At 41.8% G+C, this 20,282-nt stretch overlaps 1 protein-coding gene across 9 annotated transcripts in view; it reads right to left on the reverse strand.

Moving 5' to 3' along the window:
• The window catches only part of anks1b (ankyrin repeat and sterile alpha motif domain containing 1B), a 646,306-nt gene extending 628,434 nt beyond the window's left edge, over positions 1 to 17,872 (reverse strand). For 3 of the 9 annotated variants that reach the window (XM_055652964.1, XM_055652967.1, XM_055652963.1), the window contains exon 1: positions 14,670 to 17,871. In XM_055652964.1, coding sequence (XP_055508939.1) covers positions 14,670 to 14,890 — 221 coding nt within the window. In that variant the 5' untranslated portion in view covers positions 14,891 to 17,871. Of the gene's footprint in view, positions 1 to 14,669 lie in introns of all 9 variants that reach the window. The other 6 variants (XM_055652970.1, XM_055652968.1, XM_055652973.1 and 3 more) reach the window with 4 other exon arrangements.
• Between the last annotated feature and the right edge of the window lie 2,410 nt (positions 17,873 to 20,282).

Below are 20,282 nucleotides of genomic sequence, written 5' to 3' on the forward strand. Positions count from 1 at the left end.
AGGGACAATTTACAATTGTCATTATATAACTTTCTTCCATCCCGCAGCAAAACCCAGCTATTCCATTTTTTATCCTTGTTTGCTCAACCCTTCCTACAATGCAACTACACCATTCACTCCAACCAGTCCCCGACAGCAAGTCCCACAGTCTCAGCACACTTTTTATAAGGGGGCTTCATACAAATTCTACACTCTATTTTTTGTATTAGCTTAATCTAATGCTCTCTAATTAGCTTCTTATGCAAGCAGAAATAAACCCTATATCCATCACCAAATCAAAACCTCCCATTAAAAAAAAAAATTCAATAACCTTTTCATGGCACAGCCTTTTCAAGAGAGGCATGGCCTGTTCATTTTTTTCTTGTAAATCTCTAATTTCATCCTTGCAAATCCTTTTCACCCTCCACAGTTCTTCAATATTCTTTTCATAAATATTTCAAGACAAACACTGCATAATAATCCATCGATGGTCTAGCAAAGATTCCATACAGATTAACCATAGATCCTCACATTTCAATACTACCCTTCAACCAAAAACACCCCAAGTGCCTGGTTTGTTTTTGCTGTAAAATTGATTTCCCAACCCAAGGAAGTGAATTGGCACGTACTCCAAGGACTATTTATTGTTCTGTTACATCTAGACTCGTATCTTCCCATTAATTTGGCATTCCCATTCTTACTACCAAAAATCTACGACTTCTGCAAATTAATTAATGTACTTTGATCATTTGTCTTCTTCGGCATTCCAGCCCATCTTCAATATAAATATGCTTGTATTGACAAATTTTGAAATTTAAATTGAGGATCAATTAACAAAATATCTTATTAACTGGTGCAGCGGCCTCAAGGGTAGTTGTTTTAATTCTGCTTCTGTTTCTTATATTCTGCATATGACAGTTTAGAAGATCGCCTCATTGAATATCCCATTCCATCTTCCAGCATGACCCTGAACATTCAGCTGAATATGTTTATTCCCCACACATCCCTTTATTTACAGCCACCCACACCATTCTTTTGAAGCTTGACAGTACCTTGAGACAGAGCACCTCATATCTCAGTTGGCTCCTTGCAGCTTTCTAAGTACCTGTACTGCACAATTTCAGATCCCGGCTCTGTTCTCAGGCAGCAAATGGTAATAAAGATTCTGCCGCATTTTGATAGTCACCATAATCTTTACTTGTTGCATTACAATTTTTGTCTTACCTATTTATTTATTTATTTACTTACTTATTTGAAATTGCATCTTTCTCCGCTGACCTCTTTTGTTTTTGCTGCCTTTCCCGCCCCCAACCATAAACCAAATTTCCCTGTTCTGCGCCTCCTGCTACATTTGATATTTTCCAGCTTTCTAGTTTGAGGTTGCAGTGGTGAAAGAACACAGTAAAATCCTACCAACTTGATCCTTACAAAATACACACTGGGAATTGGCTTAATCCAGTTCTTAAAATATCAGAATAAAACAATATTAATTAGGGTAAATTGTAAGAAAATGCATTAGTAAAACAACAAATCTCACACCCTTCTAGTCATCCAGTCTTCACTGATTTGAGCACCAGTCAGTAGCAACAGGTCTCACAGCCCTCTGTCCAATGGAGACTCTGTCCTGGTCTAGAGAACTCCAAGGTCCTGGCACCATTCCTGAAGTTTTTCTCTCCCCCTGCATCCTCCGCTCACACTTCTACCGTAACGTACAAATGGCAGTGGGCCATGTTTTCAAAACTACCTATTCTTCTCGGTACTGAAAACGAGGGTTATTTATTACATCCGGCGTCAAGTTTGTCTCGAATGCCTCTCAGAAAGAAAAGTTTAACTTATCTTCTTGCTCGACATCCTTGTAGGTGGCCCTATGGTTACTGGTTCTTCCAAGTGAGCTAAAGCATTTTCCCAAGCATCCAATTTGTTTTCTAACCAAGCCTACTTGGCATGTGGTGCTTCTCGTAGACAATTTCATGTTGGCTGAAATGTCAATATCAGAGTGGAATTTGGCCAATCAGCCCATTGAGTCTGCTCTGCTGTTCGATCAGGGGTGATCTATCTCTCCCTCTCAACCCTGCCTTCTTCCCATAACCTTTGATGCCCTTACTAATCAAGAATTTATCAATATTCGCCTAAAATTACCCAGTGACTTGGACTTCACCGCCATCTGTGGCAATAAATTCTCTGGCTAAAAAGAAATCCTCCTCATTCTAAGGTAGGTTGTTTTATTCTGAGGCTGTACTCTCTGGGCCTAGACTCTCCCATGACTGTAAACATCGTCTCCACATCTACACCTTTCATTATTTTGGTTGCTTTCAATGAGATTCCTTATCCTTCCAATATCTATCAAGAACAGGACCAGATCCATCAAATGTTCCTCATACCAATCATCCCCGGGATTATTCCTATAAACCTCCTCTGGACTCTTTCCAATGCCAGCATATCCTTCCTCAGATATGGGGTTCAAAACTGCTCACAATATTCCCAATGTTGAATGACCAACACCTTAATCATTACATCCTTGCTTTTATATTCTGGTCTTCTCAAAATTAATACTAACATTGACTTTGCCTTCCCTGCAACGGACTAAACCTCTAAATCAACCTTATGGGAATCCTGCACCAGCACTCCCTAGCCTCTTTTCACCTCCAATTTCTGAACCATCTTCTCATTTAGAAAATATTGTACACCTTTATTCCTTCTACCAAACTGTATGGCTGTACAGCTTACTCCACTGTATTCCATTTGCCCCTTCTGTACCCACTCTCCCAACCTGTCTAAGTCCTTCTGCAGACTGTTTCCTCGATCTTCATATTTATCTGCAAATTTGGCCACAAAGCCATCAATTACAGTTTGTGAGGGTAATGTGTCAACCATGTACCAATGAGTTTATCTATCTTTGCACCACGGTGTAAAATACAGCCATTAACTTAAAAGTGCACTACAACTAGCCCCCTAGAGTATCAACAGCAGCAAAACATGTTCTACCACATTCTGCAAACTCATGGCTCACCCTATTAACCATTAAACTGAAAGAAGTCCTATTTATTTACTGAGCCTTGTAGCAGGTCTTGCTAAAAGCAGTACGAAGTATCATACTAAATGATGAGATTACAATGCGGATCTGTGTGCAAGTTGTATCTGCCTGCTGCAAGCAATTTCAGACACAATAGAACTGATCAATACTTAGCCGTGCTGTGCATCCTTTCATGAATGGGGCAGGCCACTTAAACTGTTTACAAGCAATGCCCCAATAGAACTGATCAATACTTAGCCGTGCTGCGCATCCTTTCATGAATGGGGCAGGCCACTTAAACTGTTTACAAGCAATGCCCCCTGATAGTAGAGTCCAAGGATGAATCCTCCATAACTATTTACAGGCAGAAAACTGAAGTGACCTTCTCTGGCAGTCCTCTCCATCATCATGATGTCAGGAAACAGCCAAGTACAAGCCAAGGCCGAATGCAACAAGGGGTTTAGGTATCAATTGCATCTTGACAAGATGCACGAAACAGCATTGCAAAATATAAATGGAAATTGGTGGAAACATTCCGCAGGTTAAGTATTTACTGCAGATGCATTTCTATTTAGTTTTTGTGCCTCAAACAAACTTGTTCTGGTGAAGTTATAACCCTGGCAATCATCCAGCAGAACTATAGTCAAGATAGACACAAAATGCCAGAGTAACTCAGCGGGTCAGCAGCATTTCTGGAGAAAAGCAATAGGTGATGTTTCAGGGCGAGACCCTTCTTCAGACCAAGAGTCAGGACTGAGACCATCTTCAGTGTAAACCAGCATCTACAGTTCCTTCCTACACATATGTTCTACAGTCACCATTTTAACAACCTTCCCTACATCTCATGGTTAGAGTGAGGCCATTCAAGAACAACTGCACAAATTTGAGTTTCTTTTGAACTTCAGATAGGTTGCATAAATACAAAAGGAGTGCACAACATAAAAAAACTGGGATTGAGAAATGTAAGTAACAACACAGTAGATGAGCAACATGCATTATCAATTTTTAGCAGGAAAGTTTAACATCATGAGTTAATGGCATTCTCTCATTTGCAGCCATCATTCTAGCAGCCACCTTTGTAACTATACTGGGCAAACCACTGAGATAGATTCCTTAGCAACAGGGCAGACGCTGGGTATTCCATGGAAACTGCATCAGTTTTGATCTAATAAACTATTGACCCACCTATAAAGGCACATCAGTTGTGTTGAGTGCAGATCCAGAAAAAACAAGTTCAGCACGATCCACAATTAAACAACTACTTAACCACCAGATTTTCAATATCTTGCATTTTCACTCTCTCCATCACCCCCTCCATGAATTTCTAAAGGACTGAAACTCACCAAGCCTACTTCATCAAGAATCTCACATATTCATCGTATTTCAACTTTGTGAGCTTCATGGTACAACTTTGTAAACTATGTGGTCCATAAGAACATTATAGACTTCTACTTCCCTTCTAAGTACTTCTCCACTTGCCTTTGACATATCATCATTCCCTCAATAACACTGTGTCAAAATGTCCCAACTAATAAACCTGCAGACTTCAAGGCTCCCTATCAGCCTCAAGGGATGCAACTGGTAAACGTCACAGCAGATCCTCGTATCCATGAGTGAATAAATTAAAATAACCATCCCTTGGGTACACAAAACCTTTTCCAAATTGCACTGTTAGCTCAGAACTTTGTAAAATAGCTTAAATTGCACATGAAAAAAAATGATTACATCTCTTAAAATTCTGTAAAGGGAAGTCAATGCAAAGGTAAATTAAATACCAACAATATTCTCTAATAGCTTTTCAAATAGAAGGTTCTTAAAACAGAATAAATTAACAAATGACAATTGTGCTGCTATTTGAAAAAGACTTTAAAAAGTATCCCACCTTTGGAGTTTAGTAAAATTACTTAATTTCGTCAAACCTAGTTTCAATCAATGTATCATCTTTTCATAGCTTTGAAAACCACAAGCATCAATATCAGATTAGGCATATTATTGCCAGGATTATTGTGCAAATGGGGATTAAATATCAGATAGAATATCTTCAAAAGACACAAATCATGTTTTCTGAGTTAATACTAATTCAGATTTGAAAAGACTTCATCAGTTTATGAATCAGAAGACACACGTTCATTGTGTTGATTAATATCACCACTGTATCATTTTTCTGGTATTAGCATTGAGCGCACACACTGGAGAGCCCAGGTCAGCCAAAAGGCTACAGGTAATTTTCCAAACATCAAAGTACTCCCACTACAGCATCAGTAAATGTCTACACGCCATTATTTTGGCTTTCCACGCAAACTTTCAGAATCCCAAATATTTTTTTACTTTTGATGGATCACAAGGAAATGCAGATGTTAACTTCCCAATACATATTTTTGAAGATGATAATTTAGATAGAGAGTTGCACAAGTGTAAGGAAAGCAAAAAACTATGTATCATCTGATTAGCATAGATTTCTATCATATTTTCAATACAAGTCTTCTAAATATCTTAAAATAACTACTGTTACAAAGATAAAATTAGACACAGATATTAGTAAGCCAATTACCAGCTTGTCTTTGAGTAAATGTCCACCTCAGTCAAATATGGAGATTCAAATTTCTCTTCAGACAAGTGATGGACAGAGACTAAAAAGGAAATGCTGCATATTCAGAAACGTCATGTTTTCATTTAATCCCAGGTTTGAACAACTTATAGATATCTTTGTGGATTGTTCCGACAGCTTACATAAGATTCTTCTTTGTCAAAATAAAAATAACCTTAAAACAATTTATAGTTTGGTGTGTACATGAATTTTCTAGCCAAAACTGGCTGCAATGGCTCCCAATATGAAAATGACAGCTTCTCACAAAATAAAAATTTCAAACCAACTTATGGCCAATTTGTAACAAGATCTATTTGACCCCACAGATGAGCACCACACCTTAATATCACACATCGTTTATGATTTTATTACTTCAAGCTCGCTGCCCTCTAAATCCTCCAACCTTATCATACCCCAACCCCGCAGGCCAGATTTTATCTTCTCCCCAAAATTCACAAACAGAACAGTCCTGGCAGACCGGTTGTTTCTGCTTGTTCATGTCCCACCGGATTAATTTTCACATACCTCGACTCCATCCTATGGGCATTTGCATGGGCGCCAGCTATGCCTGCCTCTTTGTAGGGTACTTTGAACAATCACTGTTCCTCTACCTCTGCTACATAGACCACTGCATCGGTGCTACCTCCTGCACCCATGCAGAACTCACTGACTTCATCAACTTCACGACTAATTTCCATCCTGCACTCAAATTTATTTGGACCATCTCTGACATCGCCCTATCGTTTCTTGATTTCACTGTTTCCATCACTGGAGACAGACTATTGACCGACATCTAACCTACTGACTCCCATAACTATCTAGACTACACTTCTTCCCACCCTGCTTCCTGTAAAGACTCTATCCCCTACTCCCAATTCCTCCGTCTACGCCGCATCTGTGCCCAGGATGAGGATTTCCATACTAGTTCATCGGAAATGTCCTAATTCTATAGGAAACGGGGATTCCCCTCTTGCATTATAAATGAGGCTCTCACTAGGGTCTCCTCGATATCCGGCAGCCCCGCTCTTGCTCCCCTCCCCCCCACCATTCGCACCAAGGACCAAGTCCTCCTTGCCTTCACCTTCCACCCCATCGACCGTTGCATACAGTTTATAATCCAAAAAGACTTTTGCCACCTCCTACGGGATCCCACCACTGGCCACATCTTCCCATCTCCACCCCTTTCTGCAAAGACTGTTCTCTCCGCAACTCCCTAGTCAACTCGTCCCTTCCCACCCACACCAACCCCTCCCTAGGTACTTTCCCCTGCAACAGCAGGAGATGCAACACCTGTCCCTTTACCTCCCCCCTCGACTCTAAGGTGCCTGACAGTCTTTTCAGGCGAGGCAGAGGTTCACTTGCACCTCCTCCAACCTCATCTACTATATCCGCTGTTCCAGGTGTCAACTTCTGTACATCGGCGAGACCAAGCGCAGGTTCGGTGATCGTTTCACTGAACACCTCCGCTCAGTCCACGTTAACTTACCTGATCTCCGGGTTGCTCAGCACTTTAACTCCACCTCCCATTCCCAATCCGACCTGGACCTCCTCCATTGTCAGAGTGAGGCCCAGCGCAAATTGGAGGAACAGCACCTCATATTTTGCTTGAGTAGCTTACACCCCAGCAGTATGAACATTGATTTTTCTAACTTCAAATAGCCCTTGCTTTCCCTCTCTCTCCATCCCATCCTCCTTCCCAGTTCTCCCACCAGTCTGACTGTCTCTGATTACATTCTATCTCTGTCCCGCCCACTCCCCTGACATCAGTCTGAAGAAGGGTCTCGACCTGAAACGTCACCCATTCCTTCTCTCCAGAGATGCTGCCTAGCCCGCTGAGTTACTCCAGCATTTTGTGTCTACCTTTGTAATAAAGAGCGATGTTAGGATGTAGGTGTGCACCCTCTACAATATTCACGTCAGATTACACTTCATTGCCTTTACCATGACTCTTTTTGCCTCCATTGTCCCTCCTCCACGGATTTTGCTAGCTATTTATATTTTATTATCAACTTCCATCACTCACAACATCAACATCCTTCATTATATGCTGAGTGAACAAAAGCATACCCAACCTTATATTCAAGTTTTCATCAGATATTGCAAATGGAACCAAAAGACTTGTTGCCTACTCTTGTTTTGCTTATTTATGTTGTTCATTTGCATGCATATACTGCTCATTTTGCCATGTACTCTCAAATGAAACTCCATTTTCTGGCCTCCTACACCATATTTTCTAATAATTAAAATCTTCCACCAAACACTCATCTGTAAATTAATCTTCCACTCTGCGACCTTAGATACAAGAACCTACCAACATTACCAGAAAAAAAGGCACATTTAACTTTGGTGTTCTCAGAAGAGCAAACAATAATGAAATAAGCTGAATAATTATTTCACTCAACTACTACAATATGAAGTATCAGTCGTTTATAGCAAGAACTTTCATCAACCTATTCTTTCTTTCATGACAATATCCAACCTGGTGCAGACTTTGTGGTTTAGGCACTGATCATTCAATATTTGATGATCAGCCAAATTCCGAGTCAAAACGGATGGAGAGACAACTTCTGCTGATGTTTTCTTTCTCAACACCCTGGTCAATGTGTATTTTATTCTGGAACATTTAAGCAAACTATAAATAGAAATAGTCACACACAGGGAAGAAATCACCAAGAATGACTCAGAAATGTACTTACACATATCATCATATTTGTTTTCAATACGTTTCTCCTTCCAGTTTGTCTCAAACACTGAATGCTTCTACTTTTTCAAATGTCTACTTGGGATATATTCAATGATTAGGATTCAGTCATGAGAGCGATGAAGCAGTCTGAAACACGATGTGGTTTTCATTCCAAGTCCACCATCAAAATTTACAGATTTGTTTCGCCAGCAGGCACAAAGATTTTTGCTTCTTTGATTAATGATGTTAGCATGATCATCATTCAAAAAAAGATTCAAACTTGATGTGCAATCATGCTGGTATCTGGTCATAAACAAGCAGGGACATTTATATCCATTACACACAGAGTTTTGCAACATTAATCCACTTTGCAGAACACCTCCCAGTCCATTGGCATCCAGGTGCCAATCATATGAATTCTCCATTCAAATCCCATTCTGACCAATGTCACTGTTCCAATGAAGCTTAACACAAGCTCAAAGGCGACGACTCATAGTCTTACCCAGTTGTGTCGGTTAGAATTTCCAAAATAAATTCCATCCATTTTTCTCACATTTACAGCATTCAATATATTTTTCCTCACCCTTTTGGTATTTCGATTTCATTCATCTCCTCCTATTTATGCCTTCTCATGTGTTTACCATCTTCTTTCAGGAAGAATATCACCACTGCATGTGGCTTCCAACCCCTCCTCATCAATTTACTACAGATCATTTTTATTCTATTCTCTCTGCCCCTTGAAATTGTTTATTTGTAAATTTTCCTTGTTCTGATGAAAGCTCATGGAACTAAAACATTAGCTCTCTTCCTCCCTCTGCAAATGTCTACTGAACATTTCTATAATTTTCATAAGGTCATAAGTGATAGCAGAATGAGGCATTCAGCCCATCAAGGCCCATTCAATCATGTCCGATTCATCTCTCTCGCCTAACCCAATTCTTCTGCCTTCTCCCCATACCCCCTAACACCCGTACTAATCAAGAATCCATCTACTGCTGTCTTAAAAATAGCCATTTTCTATTTTTACATTAATAGATTACTGAATCAAATTCAAATGTAAATGGTTCCTCGTCCTTTAACTAGTCCCTCACCATAGAAACATAGAAGATAGGTGCAGGAGGCCATTCGGCCCTTTGAGCCACCATTCATTATGATCAGGGCTGATCGTCCCCCATCAATAACCCGTGCCTGCTTTCTTCCCATATCCCTTGATTCCACTAACCCCTAGAGCTCGATCTAACTCTCTCTTAAATCCATCCAGTGATTTGACCTCCACTGCCCTCTGTGGCAGGGAATTCCACAAATACACAACTCTCTGGGTGAAAACGTTTTCTCACCTCAGTCTTAAATGGCCTCCCCTTTATTCTAAGACTGTGGCCCCTGGTTCTGGACTCGCCCAACATTGGGAAATTTTTTCCTGCATCTAGCTTGTCCAATCCTTTTATAATTTTATATGTATCTATAAGATCCCCCCTCATCCTTCAAAACTCCAGTGAATACAAGCCTAGTCTTTTCAATCTTTCCTCATATGACAGTCCCGCCATCCCAGGGATCAATCTCGTGAACCTACGTTGCACTGCCTCAATCACAAGGATGTCCTTCCTCAAATTAGGAGATCAAAACTGTACACAATACTCCAGATGTGGTCTCACCAGAGCCCTATACAACTGCAGAAGAACCTCTCTACTCCTATACTGAAATCCTCTTGTTATGAAGGCCAACATTCCATTAGCTTTCTTCACTGCCTGCTGTACCTGCACGCCAACTTTCAGTGACCGGTGTACAAGGATACCCAGGTCTCGCTGTACCCCCCCCCCCCCCCCCCCCCCCCCCCCCCCCTTACCTAAACTCATTGAGATAATAATCTACCCCCTTGTTTTTGCCACCAAAGTGGATAACCTCACATTTATCTATATTATACTGCATCTGCCACGCATCTGCCCACTCACTCAACCTGTCCAGATCACCCTGCAACCTCCTAACATCCTCTTCACAGTTCACACTGCCACCCAGCTTTGTGTCATCCGCAAACTTGCTAGTGTTGCTCCTAATTCCCTCTTCCAAATCATTTATACATGGTAAACAGTTGCGGCCCCAACACCGAGCATTGTGGCATTCCACTCGCCGCTGCCTGCCATTCTGAAAAGGACCCGTTCACTCCTACTCTTTGCTTCCTGTCTGCCAACCAATTTTCTATCCACGTCAACACCCTACCCCCAATACCATGTGCTCTAATTGATAATTCACTCAAGTACATGAAAGTAATACGATGGCTATTGTTATTATCAAGTCTGCATTGATATTTTGGGACCACTTTTGTATCGCACTACCTTAACAATTCTGGAGAATGTTACTGACATATGACATAAAACAAACCAGGGCAAAGGTAGGGGAATATTTTCAGAAAACTGCAGTGACGGAAGAATAATTACACACAAATTATCCGCAAAAATAAAAAATAAACTCAAACTCCAACAGTTGTGTGATCATCAAGCATTATCATCAGACCCAATCATCGCAGACTAGATAAGGCACTGACAATTCTCAACCTTTAATTATTTGTGCTTCTTGCAAAACATGAATATTTAAAACAAATATTTGATACTTTATCTTTTTTGTAATATGCATACCAACATGGTAATTATTTCATTTTTAAAAAGGACAAATCTGATGCTGCCCTGAGATTCCTGTCTCTAGCTGCTGTTCATTCTCATGTCCCAACCAGCACGGTTGGAACCAGGAACGAGCACCAGCATAAAGGTACGACACAGCACAACGTCTCCTGAAATATATAGGCAGTTACATGAACAGGCAGCTTTGATAATCATTGAGGTTTTCCCAACTGGTCTTCATCAAGTGTTCATGCTGCCATAGGTTATGAGTGTTTGGATGTCTTTAAGATCACAAACATTTATTATATCACTCAGGATCCATTAAGAAAAACAAAACCATTAATAATTAAATGTAATACGCATGAAATTTTTAAATTAATAAAAAGCTCAACTTACCTGTCCTACTGCCAATGTTCTCACTTCCTGAACCCATACCAGACTCAATGGATACATTTGCTGAAGTACGAGATCAGTAGAGTTGGCATTGCATTATTGAATTATTTAACGAGTCTGTTGGCACATGTGCCCCGGGCCCAGTCCTCTGCAGAACACTGCTTTCAGCATATACACATCAACAGCCCAGTTACTATAAACAGGCTGCTGCCAGGCAGGCAGAGACAGATCTGCCCTGATAGGTGGTGAATGTTTCTGAACATTATGGACATTGGCGCACTGAAAAAGGAAACTTGCTCCAGCTTTGCTAATTGTCAAACTGGTCATGTCTTTACTGTTGGTCAGGGATTTATCAGCAGCTTCATCAAAGAGTTTGTGTCTCCCCCTCTCATTACCAGATTAAGGCATACAAAACCCTGTCACTACACAGAGCATTGCCAACAGAGCCCAGGAACATCTCAGACAGCTTTGCCATTGTGAATCAGACAAATAATGGACAACTGATATCTTTCTGTAAAATGTGGACACTGACATGCTTAACGAAATCAGAGTATTTCTATTTGTAATCTAAAGCAACTTGGGATCATCCTCCCCCCAAGTTATTCAACATGCCAGTAAAACAAATTATTTGTTCTGGAGAAGCCCAGAATATTGAAGTCTCACAATGGAATGTCTGCCAATTGGTACTTTGCAGATCTATAAATGATCCTTAACTCAATATATTAAAAGCATCAATCATATCTCAAATCATAATACAGATTGTTTTTTTAAATATAATAGCAATTTGTAAACTGGCAAAATGTCTCAGGATGGCTCAAACCATTACCATTAGGACACATTAGGAGATGTAGATAGGCTTAAGAAGTGCCCACAAGGAAAAAGACAGAATGATTGAGGAGGAGAAGTTCAGAGTTTAATCCCTTGGCAGCTGAAGTCATAAGCACCTATGGGTGGTGATTAAATACAGGGATAACAATAAAGGCTATAACTGGAAGGTTAATCTGAACGTTGTGCTTATGCTGAGATTCAAACACAAGGGAGAACATTTTTAGATTGGGGCATTGCGTAACTAAAACTCAGTATGAGTCAGGAAATAGTGAGGGGCTGAGTAAATGACTTCCAGTAAATATTTAGTGGCTGACTTGTAGAAATGTATGGAGGGAAGAACAAGCACAGCTTGGTGGTGATATACTTTAATAGGTACCCTGTAAGTAACAAAGAAGGCATGGATGAGAGTTTCCGTTGCCAGATCCAAATAAAGTGAGACAGGAATGAAAACAGACCATATTATAAACCCGACATCGCAGATGTGAGCTGAAGGTCATCTCCGAGTCAAACATGACAACATGGCCAAGAACAGTATGTTTAAGTTTCACGATGTTACCATAATGTCAGTGGTCAGGGAATGGAACAAAATACAATGGTAATCTTCCTCGTTTATATTTGGAGGAAATTTCTGTTGCACGGCCAACATTTGGACACTTTAAGATAATAAGGTGCAAGATAATGTCAGCATTTGGGTGGAAAACAACCATGCATTTGGACATTGCTTCTTTGTAGCTGCCAAAATGAGGAATAAAAGCTAATGTTAAATTTACCAAGGGGTAGTTATGCAGCCATAGAAACAGAAACCCATGCAAGTGACACTTCAGCTATGAGCGGACAAACAAAGTATCATATCCAGTTCAGCAATAGTGGAGATATGTTGATAAAGAATGGCAAGATCTAAAGGGTTACTTCTTAATAGATATTTATTGATAACAAAGTTAGACAGACACAAATTGTTGGAGTAACTCAGCGGGCCAGGCAGCATCTCTGGAGAGAAGAAATGGGCGACGTTTCGAGTCGAGGCCCTTCTTCAGACTATATTTATAACAATCAATCCAAGTATTGATAACAAAGTCATTTGCTTCTCTGAATTCACAAAGGCTCAACAACTCTCTACAAAATAAATGCAATCATTCATTGACAGCCATGTGCTGTGGAAAATGGCATTCACTGCATTGGGATGAAGTGTCTGTGTCCATTCGCAAACCACCACCCGGACTTAACTGTCCCAGCTATTCCAAGCATCCAACAGTAAATTGTCGGAACCAACGCCATGTTATGCAAATATAATGCAGAGTGGTTTCTCCCGTGAATAAATCTGCCCTATCCGTCGTCTCGGGGGAACACTTTTGACTGAGAAGTTAATTACACAGTTCAAGTGAGGAACGTCCAACCAAAACATCAAGCTAAACTTTAACCGAGACCGCGATGTTGCTCCCTGCTAAGGCGGGTTCATTGCCTTCTCGATCTAGGAGCGCGATTTGCCAGGCAGTCGAGCAACAAGGTTACTGGAAATTTAAAGTGAGCAGCAGGAAACAACTCCAGTGAACCCAGAGGGATCGCCAAATGTCAACGACCGCTTCATCTGGCTGCAATGTGTCCCATCCCTCCTCGTTGAAACACAAATGAAATGCTAAACCCCGCCGCCAGGAGAATTCACCACCGAGTGCCGGCTTTGTCCTGTTCCCTCTCATCCCCAATACAAAGTCGCCTTTCAAAACCAAAATCCGAGCCTTGTCATCCACGCGATGCTAAAAGTGAACACGAGCAGCTTGCAAGCGCAAGGTCTTTCTTGCTGGTGTGTTGTATTTTCGGCGATGCTCCGGTGTAGCCGCCAGTCACTGTCCTCCCGAAGCTTGCATTTTGTCTACTACTGTTCCATAGCCTGGTCCTAGAGCCCATCCCCCATCCAAATATTTCTAAATTCTCCCCCCCCCCCTGCCGCCCCGAGCGAGTATGCTTTACCTATTGCATAATTACAACGCCACATATGTTTCAAATGCATTCATCGTTCATCTATTTCAAGATACATTTTATTTGCTCAATTGTATGCAAGTAATCCGCACGATTAAGGCAATAACTCACACATAAAAGGATGCTCCTATAACTTTACTTGGATGTGTTGCAGCTACTCGCGTACCGACATATTGAGATTACTTTGGCACCTGTAAATGGATCAGTGTTGGAGCACCATTATCTTGCCCCAAGGTATCCACAAAATTCCAAAACTTTCTGGGCAAATGCTCCAGGGGCGAGATAGGGTAGAGAAAGTAAACGTCGTCCAGTCAATCCCCAATTTGACGATTTAACCCATATAATGTGAAACCGAACAAAAAAAACACAATGCATCGTATGAAATAAAAGGAGGCTCACTCTGCACATTTCTCTTGGGAAAAAAATCAATTCTGGCAGGAAATGGAAGAAATACAATCTCCTCACTTTACCTTTTGCAGTCCGAGCTGTAGGTGTTTCTATTTGTTCCGCTTAAAACGCGGGATTGTAATAAAAATGCACATTTGTCATCGTAGTAACGCAGATACAACCGGCACGGCTGTGGAAATCACTGCAACTTACCTCAGTAAGCTGGAGAGTGGAATGGAACCCGATCCACTTCCCAATAATCCCTTTTTGCCACTTAGCAATTTTTCCACCACAGCTACATTCCCAATCCGAGCGGCTTCCAGAAGTTCCTGCTCTTTCCCCATAATACAAAAGAGAGGGGAGAGGGGAGGGGGCAGGGGCTGGCGAAAAATAAAGAGTACAAATTCCGATCGGCAACGTGTGTGGAGCAGCATAAAGAGCCGAGCTACATCCTCACAGCCCGCTCCCCCAACAGAGACGGCCGGCAACAACACCGGCTAACGGAGCCAACACACCGAAGCGTGAGAGCAGAGACTGCCAGTGTCGGCGCCCACTCTCCGCCTATCTATCACACCGGGCTGGGGGGACGGGGTGGAGCCAGTGGCCCCAACACGCCTCTTGCTCCCCTCCCGAGCGAAGCGAAGCGCAGCCCGCCCCGCCGCCTCGTCAATCACGTCAGGGCGTGAACTGCGGCCGGTCTCGCCGAGCGTTGGGCGAGCGGCCGCTGAGACGGAGAACCGTGAGTTTCTCTCACACACCCCACGAGGAAGGAAGAGGGAGATGTGTGGGTCACTAGGCTAACACTGTGATGTGGGCTGGCTGTCCACGGCGTTTTGTTACAAACCATCGTGGTAGCAAATCACTGCCGATAGACCTCACTATTCCTGTTGCTTTTGTGCAAGAAGATTTTTTTTAAAGGAATTAATGACCCAAATATAAGTTGGGAAGATATTTTATCGTTCCGTGTTACAGTAAATCCCATACAAAGAGATGGACGACACAGGCGGCACCTAGGGACATAGTGACTTTATCGGCAATAACCGAATAATCCCTGTGTGGAAATGTACATGGCGCTCTTTCCCGATCTCAGGATGTCCCAAAGCAATTTATGAATAATGAAGGATTTTTGAATTTAGTCATTAGCGATATAATTTTCATAAATCATGAATTTCTACCATTGATATTGTTGTTAATGACTTATTCTATCTGTTTATTAGTGCTTAACGGGTTCTTAATTTTGATTAACTCCATTTGGCGAGTGTATAAATTAATACATTTTAGACAAGGAGCTCTAGACAGGAGTGTGTAGTTTATTCAAGGGCTCCTCACAGACTCCCCCTGGATCATTTCTGTAAACATAATTGCTACCCTGAGTGGAGTTAGTCACATGATACAACCCTTTCAGCCGCGTTACTACTACTTGGTTTGGGGACGGCTTTGCCCAAGACCACATGAAGTTGCAACGAAATGTGTAGGAAGGAACTACAGATGCTGGTTTACACCGAAGATAGGCACAACACGCTGGAGTAACTCAGCAGAAAAGGCAGCATCTCTGGAGAGAAGGAATGGGTGAGGTCTCAATATGGACCGTTCGGACTTTGCAGAGAATTGCGAATGCAGCCCAGTTCATCACACTGATCAGACTTTCATCGTTGACTCCATTTACACTTCACACTGCCTCGGCAAAATCTAAGAAAAGCTAAAGACCTTTAATAAACACCCCCCTTCGTTCCTTCTCCCTCCTCCCATATAGAAGCATGAAAGCGTGCAGCATCAAACTCAGCAACAGCTTCTTCCTGTCTGTTATCAGGCATCTGAATGCCGCTTCCAGAAGCTATGGTTCTCTAACCTTTCCCACAGTGGACATTGGACTTTGTCTCTCCAATACTGGGAACTATAGTCTGTATGCTGTATCTTTCACTTTGCACTACCTATTATACTTGTGCTTGGCTTGATTGTACAGGGTTAGGTATTATCTGATTTGAACAAAGCCTTTCACTATACCTTGATATAGGTGACAATAATAAACATAAACATATTTAACTTTTCAGGCCAATGCCCTTCCTTCAGTACTGTAAGATTAAGTCTATTTCCTTTCCCATGGATGCTGCTAGACTCATTGGACATTGTTGGGATTTTGTGTTTTATTTCAGGATTCCAGTGTCTTCAGTAATTCACTTTAATATTTGCCATGATGTAGCCAGCTCTGAATCAAACCAATGGATCCACCATAAAAACACAATCCCAGTGAAGACAGAGATCACAACCATGCAATCGTTCAAACTTTCTTCCAAATCTTACTCACCACAAAATTGCAAGAGGGTTGGAAATCAGAAGTAGAGAAGTTTGAGAATTATGCAGGATGTTGTTGAGGTTGCATTTGGAACAGTTATGCTAGCTTTGCCTAAGGATATGCTAGCTTTGGAGGTACTTCAGAAGAAATTAACTTGGCAAATTCCTAGGATCACAAACAGCTAAAAAGATTAGACCTGTACTCTTTGGAATTTAGTAGAATGAGCGATAACCTTAATCAAAATGCTAGGTCCTAAGGAGGCATGGCAGGGAACACGTTGAGATGTTTTCGTAGTTAGGAGATAGTTATAATTGAGGTTAATGGATTATTTCTCCCAGAGGAAAATTAATTTCTGGAATTCTCTTACATTGAGGACAGTGGATGCTGGATCACAGTAGGTATTTACATAGGAGGTGAATACATTTTTGAGAGATCAGGGAATTGAGGCAATGGCACAGAGGAGGAGTTGAGTCACAGCCTCATCAGCTAAGATCATATTGAAAGATGGGACAGGTTTGAGAGACCAGGTGGTCTAATCATTCTCCAATTTCCTTGTGTTCTTGTACACTTTACTCTCTATGAAACTTCCTCTCTGGCTGAGCATATCTACAGCATGAATGATAAACTGTTCAACCCAAATCAAGATCATTACAACCTCAGTCATTGAGCTGCAGCAGGCAGGTAACACTTGCCTACATGGAAGCTAAATTCCAAGTTGACAGACTTGTTTGCTGAAGTGCATAAGCGAATGGACAGTTCTTCAAAAGTAAGACTATCACCAACCTGACCCTGCTGTAAAACACTGCAAAACAACAATATGTTTCCATAAAAAAATAAGGGTGACTTTGGATATTTGAGGACAATCTCTCAGCTAAGGTCGGGGGGAGTTCCCCCGCCATGGGTACCATGCAATCCTGTGCTACCTGCTCCATGGTTGGATAGTCAGAGACTAAACCGTCTGCCCCCCCCCCATGGTTCGGTGAGGAGGGGGCTGTGGATCCACAGCGGGGCCAAAAACAAGACCTGTCAAAGGGCAGATGTGCTTCTAGCGAGCCAACAGCCATCTACACTTCAGTAGAAGTTGTGATCACTGTCGTACATAGCATTATAAGGAATGATGATAAAGCACACGCACCAAAATCCTATACATCCAGCAGCGGAAGTCTGCATGAACTGGAGGACAGAGATATGTGGTGCGTCCATTACCATTCCCATTGGAAACCAGCATCACTGCGTCGTTAATGTTTTCAACGATGGTGAATGAATGAATCTCAGCTGAGGCAGATGACAATGAAGAAAGCATCCCTGCTGACAGCACACCGCACCAGCCTGTGGGTGTCTGACAAAGAGAATACCTGAGATCCTCATCCTTCTGTATGCATAGGTTTGCATCTCAAGAACCATTGTTTTTTGTTTTTTTTGCGACTGTACACACCTGTACTGACACCTGTAAAAAGTTACATGTTATTATTTCATTTTCTAGACATGTGATATTTGTGTATATTAATGATGCATGCCAGCATGTTTTTGTGTACAAAAGAAAACACTGATCAGGACAGAGGAAGCAATTCAAGGATGGTTCCAAAGCTTACTTGAAAAAAGTAAATTGATCATTGGCTTGTTGAAATCCCTGGAAAGCCAACAATGGAGAAGCTACAGCCAAGGAGGCTTTGAGAATCGCAGGTCTCTTCATCAAATCTAGCAAGTCAAGACATGCAGAATTCATTGTCAGATGCACAAGTACAATGAGGTACAGGTACAATAAAAATCTTGTTTCCAGCAGCATCAGAGGCACATGGACTCAGACAACACTCTGTAAATGTCTGCCTTCGTTGAGATGGCTCCCAGAATATGGAAATGGTCCATGCTTTCCAAGGTTGCATGCGAAAACATTATTGTCAGTAGGCAGTGTTCTACTGCAGAACCAGGCTTGAGGAGAATCTTTGTTGTGTCAATGGTAAATGCAAGTCCTATTCTTTCACGTTACAATGAACAAATTGATAATGGTTTTGACTCAACCTCACAAAATACGCCCATACAAGTATCGCCCAAAAAGAACATCTTGATGACTGAAGTTGGAGTGACAATTCTGGAGTGTATATGACAGAGATCGAACAGTTTATCCTGTAGATTAGCTGTACACCAGCCGGTCCGCTGTGGGCATTTCTGTGGGCAGTGGGATTTGAGGAGGCTATTTTTTTGTCCCTTGCAATTAGTGGAGTGCACAGATATAGTACAATGGCAGTAACTGCTCCCTGCATTTGTCTTGTAGTTGATGTGGAGTGATGGTCAAGCCCATCTGGACTCCAGATGGATAGAATTCACACAGACATTTGGAGAATTGCTCCAGCCATCGGGTGAAGATTAGTGAGGAGAACCCCAGTAAAGACTTTCGCAGTGGCAACCAACAGGAAAACCTCTATGTAGTTTTCACAAAAAATGCATGCTCAGGAAATCTCATCTACATTTTAAATGCATTCAGAATTCATGCAGTGGAGCCAAGATCCCTGATGATGTTAGAAAATTCCCTCCTAATATACAGAGTTCTCTACTGATGGTATAATGCACCTCCAGCTTGTTCATGCATTTAGATGCTTAGTCTGTTTTTATCTGGTCAATGCTGAACTCCAGGATATTGAAGATGAGATTCAGATTCAGATTAGTGTATTGCCACATGCAGCAGGGTGCAATGGAATTCATTGTTTACATGAAGCTCACAGAATACACAGTGTACATCTTTTCTTCTTATCGAGTCCACCCAGAAGATTAGAAGTTGTTCAGCCAAAGCTGAACACACTTCTTGGCATCTGCATACAATGGTGTCTGTTTTGCGCTTCTTGTGATTCTTGTGCGTGGCGGTGGAAAGATTGGTGGGACAGGGCCGCGACGTGAACGCTCTTTCCTTGACCCCGCAGTATGCATGGTAATGATAGATACAAAAGAAATGTAACAACAAATACACAACAGTAGGTTGGTGCAAAGACTGTAATGCAATCTAAAAAAGTGCAAATAAAATAATGTGCAATAACAGATCAACCAAATGAGGTCAAGTTAAGAGTACTTGGCAGTACCTCTGGGAAGAGAGTAAGAAAGGTGATTGTTTCAGGGATCTGATAGCCATTTGGTAGAAGTTATTCTTAAGTCAGGACGTTTGGGCTTTCAAGGTAATGTATCTTCTCGAAGGTAGAAAAGATTACAAAATGGCGGCGCCTTGCTCGGCTGCACTGGCTCCCGATAGCAATAGAATTTGAACAGTAAATAACTTACTTAGTCCGGAGAGTTTGCTGGTCGCTGTTCAGTGTGACGGGATGCAGGTGGTGTGTGACTGTCAGTTCGTGTTGGAACTGCGTACGTCCAGCAGTTCAGCGGTCATGGTTCCGGCCACTCTGGATACTCTACGGAGCCTCGGACTGCTGCGTCAGCTGGAACCAGCGGCCTACGAAGCTGCGGAGTCTCCAACCAGCACTGGCCGCACTAGGAAGAGACGGTGCAACAGGAAGCAGAAGCACGGCACTCGGAGGGGGAAGGGCTAA

Source organism: Leucoraja erinacea, chromosome 22, assembly GCF_028641065.1.
Source record: "Leucoraja erinacea ecotype New England chromosome 22, Leri_hhj_1, whole genome shotgun sequence".
Lineage (NCBI taxonomy): Eukaryota > Metazoa > Chordata > Chondrichthyes > Rajiformes > Rajidae > Leucoraja > Leucoraja erinaceus.